The following is a 12336-nucleotide window of genomic DNA, read 5'->3' on the forward strand; positions in this document are numbered from 1 at the left end:
GGATTATGGAAAAGTGAAGGTATTAGATGGACACAGGGTTCAGATTTGAATAAATGTCTCCAGATATTTAAATATTTTGTTTCTGTGAATTTTTTATTTACAAATACATACCTCATACTTTCCCCCATTTCTTTTTTGCCATTTTCCTTATTTTAAATACAAATACTTTCTTCATATATACATACATGTGTATATATATGTATACATATGCTTGTTTTGTTTTGAAACCATTCTGACAATCATAATCATTGTATCTAGAGAGATACCATGGCCCACCAATGATAGAAGTTTTATGGAAATGTAATCTCTTCCTAGGATTCATCAGAAACTGTACATCTCTGGCTTGAACATGCTATACTCAGAGGTATGGTACCATTTTTCCTTCTATTATAGAAATCCTTTCAGAACATATGTCATTCATCCTTATATTCTGGAACTGCCTGGCACAAAGGAGCTGTTTAATAAATGTTGACTAAACAGATGATTGAATATCCAAAACTTTTCCTCTCAGCATTATGATCTAATCCATGTTGGGGAATCAGAACAACTTTGACCTTCATCATATGCTCAAATAATTCCTTACATTTAGGGTGAAAACAAACAAAACCCACTTACTAAAAGTGAGGATGATTTTTTTACGTGATGGATTAGGTACTTCAAAAATTGGATTGCATCTGAGTATGCTGACCAGGACCAAAATAACTCCAAGGCACATGAAAAGGTGTTAAATATTAATGTACACAAAGGAACTTTCCAGGGAAACTTGCCTGTTCAAACTCCTCCATGTCTACTTCTCCATCTCCGTTCAAATCAAACATCTTGAAGGCAATTTCAAAATTTCTCTGAGGAGCTGCAGGGAGTAAGGAAGGAAAGAATGGGAAGGGAAGGAGGAGGACAGAAGGGGGGAAAATATTTAGAAGGCATTAACTAAAAACAAAAAATCATTCCTTTAAGAAAAACAGAGTTAAACATTAAAATTTATCTATCTATCTATCTATCTATCTATCTATCTATCTATCTATTTATTTACTGAGAGACAGAGAGAGCATGAGCAAGGAAGAGGGGCAGAGGGAGGAGAGAAAATCTTAAGCAGGCTCCACGCTCACACAGATCCTGATGTGGGGCTCAATCCTCCAACCCTGGGATCATGAGCTGAGCCAAAATCAAGAGTCCATAGGGCATCTGGGTGGCTCAGTCTGTTTAGCATCTGACTTCGGCTCAGGTCATGGTCTCATAGTTCACGGGTTTGAAGCACAGAGCATACTTCAGATCCTCTGTCTCCCTCTGTCTGCTCCTCCCTTGTTCTCTCTCTCTAAAAAATAAAATAAACATTAAAAAAAAAAAAAAAGGAGCCAGATGCTCAACTGACTGAGCAGGCGCCCCAAACACTAAATGTAATATCAGGTGTAATATCAGAATGCCACCATATTTATCCAGATCAATCTTGTAGCGATACTCCTTAAAATCAAAAGAGAAATTTTACTATGGACAGTAAAGATAGCGCTTGTCTCTTTGTGTTTCAACACCAATCTAAATGCTTCAGCTTTGCTTTCTTAGAAACCATCCTCTTAACTGTGTAATATTAATGTTGTGCTGTTACTTAAATGTAGCATTATTTATCTGGGCATGAACGTCTGCTTGGGGTGAGACATATTGTGGCAAAGAGGTTGAAGCTCTAAGTCTTTGTCTTGCCTTTTTAAAGCCAGCTAGACTTCTAGTTTGTTCTTTCTAGTCTCTCCATTGTAAGTGCAATCGCGAGTTCAGTGGATGTCATTCAGCCATCAGGTTATTTTCTATACTACTTTGCTCATTATCACTATAGCTCTGAGGTAAGGACGAAAAGCATACTGGTATCTACTCAGCCTCCTATTTCAACCACGTCAGCTGGGTATACAAATTACTGAGCAAAGTATATGGAAATGGTAAAATAAAGCTGAAGTTTAAAAAACAAAATGAAAAATGCAAAGCTTGAGAAGATGGCGTATGTAGTTTTTCCCCTTAGGTGAATGGCAAAAGCTCTTGAAGACTTTTTAGTATTCCTAGATCAAGAAATATAATATAAATATAATTAATACACTTGTGCATTAGAATAAAATGTAATGTCCCTCCTTCCTTACCACACTAAATGTTCTGGTAAAGAAAACAAAGTTGTTTACTTCCTTCCTTTGGTACTTCAAATTTATATAAATGTAGAGAATAAACCAAAATAAAATATCCTATATATCCTAATACTATTGAATTAAATTTTCAGTTAATACAATTTTTATTAAAAATTTTAAAGATTATGGGTGCCTGGTTGGCTCAGTCAGTTAAGCATCCGACTTTGACTCAGGTCATGATCTCACAGTTTGTGAGTTTGAGCCCCATGTTGGGCTCTGTGTGGACAACTCAGAGCCTGGAGACTGCTTTGGGTTCTGATCTTCCTCTCTCTCTGCCCCTGCCCCACTCACGTTCTGTCTCTCTCTCTCTCTCAAAAATAAATTTAAAAAATAAACCTTAAAAAAATAAAAAAAATTAAAGATTATAGGAAACAAAAAAGCAAAAAGGGGGCTTAGTACATTATGCATAGTTACAGAGAATCCATATTTCCACGTTACTCATGAATTTGTCAATCATAACACCTTATAGGGTTAAATTCCACTTTCAGCTAGCTAGCCAGCTAGGCTGGTGAGCTCTTGGGTTGTAGGTTGCCTGGGCGAATCATGTGCCTGTCAGCTTCCCACTGCTTGCCTCACTTGATAGTGGCTTCCAACAGGCTTATTCTTCTCTAGGCCACAAATACAACTGTTACAAAGGATACAGCCAGGGGAGTTAGATTTTTGTATACTTGCTGTCACTTCTTAAGTTTCTCCTACTTGTCTGGAGACACCTGGGTGGCTCAGTCAGTTGAACATCTGACTCCTGATTTCGGCTCAGGTTATGATCTCATGGTTTGTGAGACTGAGCCCTGCGTTGGAGCCTGCTTGGGATTCTCTCTCTCTGCCCCTCTCCAGCTCATGATCATTCTCTCTCAAAATAAATAAACATTAAAAAAAAATTAAAAACTTTCCTACTTGATGTTGTCTTTTACTGAAGAGTTACTACTATGTGCCAAGCCTTGAGCTTGATAATTTAAAGATGTTGATTATCTGATTTAGTACACTCAACTCTGAAAGTTTTAATTTTCTTTTTATTAAAAATGTTATTTATTTTGAGTGAGAGAGAGAGAGAGAGAGAGAGAGAGAGAGAGAATCTCAAGCAGGATCCACACTGTCAACACAGAGCCCAACACAGGGCTCTGTCTCACAAACTGTGACATCATCACCTGAGCCAAAATCAAGAGTCAGATGCTTAACTGACTGAGCCACCCAGACGCTCCTGATTTTTTTTTCAACAGGGTAGACAATTGGGGCTCACTAAATGACAAGCCCCAAATTACACAGCTAATATGTGGCAGAACTGGTAAGTGAACCTAGGTCAACACTGACTCCAAAGCCCATAAACTTTTTCATTATGCTCCATGGCCTCCAACAGGGAGAGAGAGGGTCTTAACAATAATAAACACATACTCTATTTTGATATGTTTTAACCTAGACACAAAACAACAAAACATGACTCACTGATTATGTCAGTCTCTACAATAGCTGAGTTCCAAGTTCTTCATTTCAAGGACATACCATCAGAGAAACGTTGCATATGCCTTGCTTATACTTTAGACTTGGCTGCACTAATTGGAAATCCACAGGTAACATTAGATTCTCAGATAGCTTTGTCACATGTTTGAAAAAATCATGAATATGAATTGCTTTAGGCAGTAATGCATTCTCCTATCCTCCCCCCCTCATTCAAATACATCATTTGCCTATTCCTTGTAGATACCTGAGATTGTAACAACCACAGACAGCATAAAGCTGCTGAGAGTTTTAAGGCGGGGGCCGGGGGCGGGGGGGGGGGGTGACACCATCAAACAGACGTTTATAAAGGATTTCTCTGGCTACAATGTGAATTGAAGGATGAGTTGGAAAACAAGAACCAGCTTCGGAGAAGACCGAGGAAGCTCTTGTAAATGCTGAAAATGTGAACTGGGGTGACTGCAGCGGTAATGGAGAGGAAGAAACAGACCTGAAATAAGGAGGTGGGATTACACAATTTAATGATTAATTAGCTGTGAAGAATAGACAGTAAAAAAGGCTGACAGCTTGACTGCCTCAGGCTAGCTTGCATACCATTAACCAAAAGATAAAACAGATGTAAAAGGTTCTGAGAAATAAAAGGAATTCTTTTCAGACCTGCTGAATTCAAGGGGTCTGCAGCCTATTCAGAGGAAAACACCGGGCAACTGGAAGCCAATATTTAAGGTAAAAGGAAGGAGAAAGGAAGCAGTGAGAGGAGGTGGCATCAGGAAGAAATTAGTCCAAATGAACAGAAATGGGGAAAAATCTGGCAAAAGCCAGTCAGTACGTTGAAGCAAAGCTCAACAATTAAAGCAGCATTCCCATTCCCTATCTCCACTCATTACAGAGAGGACACAGAGTGCTTACAATTTTAGCTTTATCATAATATTTTATTCTTATGTCCTGTGAGTTTTGTGAAGGCACAGTCATCATTTAAACGACTGAATGAGTTATTTCAGCACACCATAGTTAATATATCCTCTTACAATTATGGTCATTTTACCAAAGCACACCCTGTACTTCTTTTTATTATTTTTAATTTTTTAATTTTTCATTTTGAGAGAGAGCGAGAGAGCGAGAGAGCGAGAGAGCGAGCGAGCACAAGTGGGGAAGGGGCAGAGGGAGAGGGAGGAAGAGAATCTCAAGCAGGCTCCATGCTCATTGTGGCCCAATGTGGGACTCAATCCCATGACCCTGGGATCATGACCTGAACAGAAATCAAGAGTCTGACACTCAACCGACTGAGCCACTCAGGCGCCTTACCCTGTACTTCTTGAGGTTTCTGTATCTTTTGATTCTGCTTACTTTCAAATAGAGTATTTGCTTATGTGGAGCTACTCAGAGTGTTTATTAAAGTGCATGCACTGATACTACTCTAGAGGCTGTGCTTCTAGTGCACTGGTCATGATAAGGCAAGTCAGGGCAGCAGCCTTGCACACTCTCGGGCCTTACCAGTCTATCAGGAAAGGTCCTTCCAGGAGTGGTTCTCTCAGCCTATTCAATCTTCATCTGCTGATCATATCAAAGCATTTAAGACAAACAAGCAAATACCCATGTGCTTTTAAGTGAAACATGCTACCCGGGAATATGCTATTAGGCAACTCTTGTACTTCCCTGTCTCCCTTTAAACGTAGGCTTCAGAGTATTTTTTTTTTAATCTAGCTGCTCTGGAAAGTTTTAAGGTGTCCAGGGTTTCTGCTAACTCATAACCTGTTTCATAGAAAGGTACTGAGAGAGGAATTCTTTTGAATCCCAGGCTACTTACAGAGTGAACAGTGAAGCTTTCTCCCACTGTGTTATCAACATAATCTACTTTTAGTACAGTGATTCCCAAAATGATCGTAATATATGTTGGAAGTGATTAAAACAATAAGATTATATTCAAAGCTCGTTACTCAGAGTTCCATGACAATCTGTGCTACTAGGAAATGGAGATCCCTTAGGTCTGTTCTAGTTAAGAATCCATGTTTATATTATTCTATCATTAACAACAGTGATAAAATAACGACCCTAGATTGCTCTTGGAGGCACAGATTTTTCTGCTTTGTTTTAGTAACAAAAAAAAAGCATCTTTTTCTATATATATTAAGTCAAATATTCAGACAGCAGTAACACTAGCTGTCTCAAGACTTTCATGACTGTTCCACTTAGTGTTTTTTTAATAGAAAAGGCACAAGACTAGGCCTCTAATTCTGGTTCTTCCAACAACATGAGTCATTATGCCTTAAATTCTTTTTTGGTAGTACTGACATAATAAACAAAAACATGAATAGGTTAGATTCTTATTTTCTGTTGGTTTGATTCTCCTACTACAGAATTCCTACCAGCAGTATTCTTGTTTTAAAATGACGTTACAGGATAAATGAGGTAATTAATATGCAATATTAGAGAACTCTGAGTTAGAAAAAAAACCTTTAGATTATAATGAGTCTCTGTTTAATGATGAACCTGCCTACTGAATTTGTAAGGATGATCACATAACCTCTGATTATTTCTGAGAGAGAGAGAGAGAGGTCACCACTTCTGAGGTTCTAACCATTACTGGCCATATTAATTGAGCTTTTCTTCTCAAGCAGAACACAAATCTAATTCTGTGTAGCTCCTATAAACTGTCCTAGTTTAATTTTCTAGAGAGATAAAAAATAGATCTGCTTCCTCATTTATATGATGGCCCTCTGAAAACATAAAAACACATGATCATCTCTCTACTAAGGTTTCTCAGAAATTGCTTTCCAGAACTTTAGCATATAACAGCCCCCCCGCCCCCCTCCCCACTCCCCACCCCAGCTTTGGGGTACTTCAGATGGTCAATGCCTCCCACAAATGCAGTATATCCTAAATGTAGTTAATCCTGGAATGACTTATCCTTTCTAGAAACAATAGGACTGCTTCTTTGCAGACTAACACACTAGCATTCCTCTTATGTGAAGTGAAGGCTTAGTGTCTTGCTTTCTATATAACATTAGGCTTGGGGAAAGGGGGGGAGAAAAAATCTATAAGATTTGATTTCAAAATAGTATCCCTCCCTGAATTCTTCTAGTATGATGGTTAGGGTGCAGACTGAAAGTCGTCTTTCTGCCTTTTACAGAGTAGAGGGAAAAGGTTCTCATAGTACATGTTGTAGTTGGACTGCATTTCCTTGGGATGCTTTAGCCTCAGAAGAAGGGTGCTACACAAAATGAAAATATCCTAGGAATTATTTTAAACACACTTAAGCAGCAGCAGCAGATTGATTTTCTTTTCATCAATAATAGTTGCCTTATATAAACTCTGGTTTCATTTCTGAGTAACCATTTTACAGGTAGTAAATATGATAATGTTAGCCTTTTCAGCAGTTTCTAACAGTTTCATGGCATGTGTCACGTTAACCCTATAGCTAATAAAAAGGGCTGCAAATATTTGAAAAATCTAAGACTTACAGAATGACAAAAGAGAAGCACAAAGTCAAGAAGAACGTCTTTTTATAAAGTTACATATTCTACATTTGATTTTTATATACAGTTAACTGGGTATAAAGGCATATTTATGTGAAGCGAGGCATAATGAGAATATGAGTGGCTCAAAAATTTAACTCTTATACCTTCTGCTTCAACTCAGAAGCCCCATAGTTAGGCTTCCCCTCATCTTTGTTTTGTGGAATTCTCTACTGACCAAAATATACACTATTAATCTTGGCACCTGAACTTGATGAAGATGATGAGAACAGCTACAGCATTTGCTCTGAAATCAGGCAAATAACTATTCTTGAAATACAAGATATAGGATGGCAAATTAAAAAAAATCCACATAAGGGGCGCCTGGGTGGCTCAGTCGTTTAAGTGTCTGACTTCAGCTCAGGTCATGATCTCATGGTTCACGAGTTCGAGTCCCACATCAGGCTTTGTGCTGAGCGCTCAGAGCCTGGAGCCTGCTTCAAATTCTGTGTCTCCCTCTCTCTCTGCCCTTCCCCTGCTCATGCTGTCTCTGTCTCTCTCTCTCAAAAATAAATAAACGTTAAAAAAATTAAAAAACATCCACATGGACTATAAGTGGTTATAGAAGATACTGTGTTATGAAATGAAGTTAAAATCAAGGTATTTTCCTGTTCCTTGTGTCAGAATTACAATTTAAAACATTGTAATGACTTTTGACTATGCTATAAATTTTAGTTCCTTACCATTTAGTGATTTAATATGTTCAAACAAGGGTTATTTATTTATTTATGATTTGAGCGTGAGAGAGAGAGAGTGGGGGGGGCAAGGGGGGAGGGGAGAGAGAGACAAAGAGAGAGAGAGAGAGAGAGAGAGAGAGAGAGAGAGAGAATTTTAAGCAGGCTTCATGCTCAGCACAGAGCCCGGTGCAGGGCTCAATCCCATGACCGTGAGGTCACAATCTGAGCCAAAATCAAGTGTCAGATGCTCAACCAACTAAGCCACCGAGGCACCCCAAACAAGGGTAATTTAATTAGACTATTTCCTGAATATGTTTTCTGTGATTGTACAGCTATAGGAGTCCATTAAACAGGAACCAAACTATACAATATGAAATAGTGAATATTCTGCCACTTAAAACACCGTATCATATCATATGCAATTCAAAATGATAAAAACCTTTCATCGCTAACTTTTTGAATACAACATAAAGGAAATTTCTTTAGTGGAGGAAAAAAAGACAATAAGGCAATCTGAAATAGCCAAAGTTCATGGTATGTAAGTCCATCAATCTAGTTCTTCTTCTTAGCCTTGCTGTTTTAACACAGAACAGAAAAAATATTCCCCTGGAGAAATGACAAATGCTAAGGATAAAGAAAAGAGAAATCCTAAGCCATCCAGAAGGAAAACACATTAGTTATCATAAAGAAAGAAGTATTACATTGTATCATAATTCTCCACAATACTTGAACACCACAGAATCTTGAGAGAAAACAATTGTAATTGAAGAATTACATACAAGTGAAGTCATCATTTGCCTACATTAGTGACAGAAGATATTCTCAGACATGCAAGAACTTTAAAATTGTATAACTCATACATCTTACTAACATTACACAAAAAACAGAAGCACAAGTCTTGAGCAAGGGTCAGTAAACTGCCCTCTTGGCTAGCCATTGATTTATGTAGTGTCTATGGCTGCTTTTGAGCTACAGAGGCAGAGTTGAGACCTTAGTAGTTAAGTAGAAGTAGGTGCCATGGCTAGCAAGCCTAAAATATTTATCTTGCCCCTTAAGAAAAAGTTGGCAATCGCCGGTTGAGGAAATTCTTCAGCCAACAACAAAGATCCATCAAAATAAAGAAATAAAGACAGGGAAGATGAGATCAATTAGGAAGTGAGCAATAAATTAAGTGAGCAATAAAATCAGTAGAACAGAGTTAAGCTTAAATAATGGTTATTAATACAATAATAATCATGGCATCTGGCATTTATTAAATGTTATGTATAGGCACTTTCTATGAATTATTTAATCCTCTCAACCGCTCTGTGACATCGTATTATACCTACCCCCCGTTAAAGAGGAGTAAACTAAGGTACAATGTGTCCAGGGTCGCAGAGCCAGAATTCAAATCCAGACAGCCTACTAGAGCATGCACTCTTGGTTATTCTCCCCAAATATAAAATACATAATAATGAAATATGAGAAGCATCCTTGAAAGAGAAAGTATGTAATGTAAAGTCATTTATAAAGAAATACTGTGGAAGTGTTCCTGGGTGGCTCAGTTGGTTAAGCATTCAACTCTGAATTTTGGCTCAGGTCATGATCTCAGGGTTCATCAGAGTGAGCCCTGTGTTGGGCTGTGCTGACTGCTTGGAGCCTGCTTGGAATTCTCATCCTCTCTCTCTCTCTCTCAAAATAAGTAAAATAAACTTAAAAAAAAAAGAGAAAGAATGTGGAATAGAAAAAACTACCAGATTATTAAAAAGTAAACTGAGTAGAGAGAAGAAAGTGAAAGGAAGCTAAACGTCTCAGCTTCTAACAGGGGCGACTGGGTGGCTCAGTCGGTCAAGCGTCTGACTTCAGCTCAGGTCATGATCTCAAGGTTTGTGAGTTCAAGCCCTACGTCGGGCTCAGAGCCTGGAGCCTGCTTCAGATTCTGTGTCTCATTCTCTCTCTACCACTCCCCCAGTTCCGCTCTGTCGGTCTCTCAAAATCAAATGAATGTAAAAAAAAAAAAAAAAAAAAGAAATGCATGACTTCATCCTGGATTAAAAAAAGTCATGTTGCACCTCTCCCCCAAGAGATGTCCCTACCACCAGTGGAATAGCTGACTGGGTAAGTGAGGCCTCTAGTAAGGAGGAAGAAGGAAATGGGAAGGAAAAGTCCCCTAGAGCCACTCATATGTACACCAGGACTCTCCCTCTCCTCACTTATTTATTGTGTGGTTCCCCATGACCATCCTTCCATCCCAGTGATCACTGCTAAGGCTCACAATGAATAAGATGAAGCCCATCTTCTGCTGTGCAAAATTGACATGGTCCAACCATTTATCACTTCCATGACCAAAGTGACCCAAATGACTCCCTCCTTCATTTCTAACCCTTGAAGAGGCTCCGTCTGACCGAGTCCAGAGAATTATTTTTACAGCGTGCCTCCTCTAATTACAGGGTGTTGCTACTACATTTTAATTGGGACTGCTAAAACCATCCAAAAGGCACTAACACTCCCAAGAGTTTCTTTCTAGGTCCCTTGGAGATACCTCTGGGGGGTAACCAAAACACTAACTGAGAACAAAAGAAAGAAAAAGGGGAAGGAGGTCTTTTACAATACAAACTGCTATAAAAACTTCAGGAGAAACACAATGCCTAGAGCAAAGGTTTAAAAGAAAAAAAAAAAACCCAGCAAGAAAGCTCAGAAACATAAGGTGAGAGAAGACCAAATAAATCACAACAGAGTTAAATGAACTAAACTCCTCTATTAAAAGACAAATGCCGCCCTCCCAAGACAAAGGCTCTCAGATTGGATCAAACCATGTTATTTATTAAAAAATGTATCAAAAACAAAATAGTATAGAAAGATAAAAAAACTTGTTGAAAGTGGAGTATTGAAGTCTCCTAATATATTTTTTTAAACGTTTATTTATTACTGAGAGACAGAGACAGAGCATGAGCATGGGAGGGGCAGAGAGACAGGGAGACACAGAATCTGAAGCAGGCTCCAGGCTCTGAGCTGTCAGCACAGAGCCCAACACAGGGCTTGAACTCACAAACTGAGAGATCATGACCTGAGCTGAAGCTGGAAGCTTAACTGACTGAGCCACCCAGGCTGAAGTCCCCTAATATTAATGTATTGTCAATTACTCCCTTCAGATCTGTTGATATTTGCTTAATATACTTAGGTGTTCTAATGTAGGATGTATGTGTATTTAAAATTGTTATAACCTCTTGATAAATTAACCCCTTTATCATTATACGATGACTTTGTTTCTTGTTCCAGTTTTTGACTTAAAGTTTATTTTGTCTGCTACAAGTATAGCTATCCCTGTTCCCTTCTGGTTTGCATTTGTATAGAATATCTTTTTGCATCCCTGCACTTTGAATCAATGTGTTCCCTTTAGCAGAAGTGAGTTCCTTGTAGGCAGCATATGGTTGGGTCTTGTTTTCTACAAATTTAGCAACTATCTGCCCTTTGTTTGGAGAACTTAACCCACTTATTTAAAGTAATTATTATTATTATTTTAATGTTTACTTATTTTGAGAGAGTGTGTGTGCACATGACCGGGGAGGGGCAGAAAGAAAGGAAGAGAGAGAGAATCCCAAGCAGGCCATGGCGCTATCAGTGCAGAGCCCCAAGGTGGGGCTCTAACCCATGAACCATGAGATCATGACCTGAGCTGAAATCAAGAATTGCACACTTAACTGACTGAGCCACCCAGGTGCCCCTTAAAGTAATTATTGATTGCTAAGGACTTGGAGTTGCTATCTTCTTGTTTTCTGCATTTTTTTGTAGTTCCTTTGTTGTTTTTTCCTTTCTTGCTGTCTTCCTTTGTGAATTTATGATTTTCTGCAGTGATATACTTTGCTTCTTTATCTTGTGTTATCCACTATAGCTTTTTTTTTTTCTTTTGAGAGAGAGGGAGGGAGAGAGAGAGAGAGAGCACACATGCGAGTGGGGCAGAGGGAGAGAGAGGATCTCAAGCAGGTTCCATACCCAGCATGGAGCAGGACACGGGGCTTGACCCTGGGATCATGACCTGAGCTGAAATCAAAAGTCAGACACTCAACTGACTGAACCACCCAAGTGCCCCTTCTTTTGTGGTCACCATGAAACATAATTGAAACATCTTACAGACATAACAGTCTTTTTTTTTTTTAAGTAGGCTTCATGCTTAGCGCGGAGCCCAACGCAGGGCTTAAACTCATGATCCTGAGATCAAGACCTGAGCTGAGCTGAACCAACTGAGCCACCCAGCCACCTCAATAGTCTATTTTTTAAATTAATTACTTAATCTATCTATCTATCTATCTATCTATCTATCTATCTACCTACCTACCTACCTATATATCTATCTTTCTTTCTTTGAGAGAGGGGGAGAGAGAGCACATGCAAACATGTGTGGGGGGGGGTGGGCAAAGGAGCAGGGAGAGAGAGAATCTAAGCAGGCTCCATGCCCAATGTAGAGCATGAGGTGGGGCTTGATCTCACAACCCTGAGAGCATGATCTGAGCTGAAATCAAGAGTTGGATGCTTAACCGACTAAGCCACCCAGGT

The 12336-nt window shown here is 38.9% G+C and overlaps 1 protein-coding gene across 4 annotated transcripts in view; it reads right to left on the reverse strand.

Annotated features, from left to right (window-relative positions):
- MICU1 (mitochondrial calcium uptake 1) overlaps positions 1 to 12336 on the reverse strand; it is a 256334-nt gene that overhangs the window by 87465 nt on the left and 156533 nt on the right. For all 4 annotated transcript variants that reach the window (XM_047824729.1, XM_047824730.1, XM_047824728.1 and 1 more), the window contains one exon: positions 768 to 850. In XM_047824729.1, coding sequence (XP_047680685.1) covers positions 768 to 850 — 83 coding nt within the window. The remainder of the gene's footprint in view (positions 1 to 767; positions 851 to 12336) is intronic.

The sequence above is a fragment of the Prionailurus viverrinus genome, chromosome D2, assembly GCF_022837055.1.
Source record: "Prionailurus viverrinus isolate Anna chromosome D2, UM_Priviv_1.0, whole genome shotgun sequence".
Classification (NCBI taxonomy): Eukaryota; Metazoa; Chordata; class Mammalia; order Carnivora; family Felidae; genus Prionailurus; species Prionailurus viverrinus.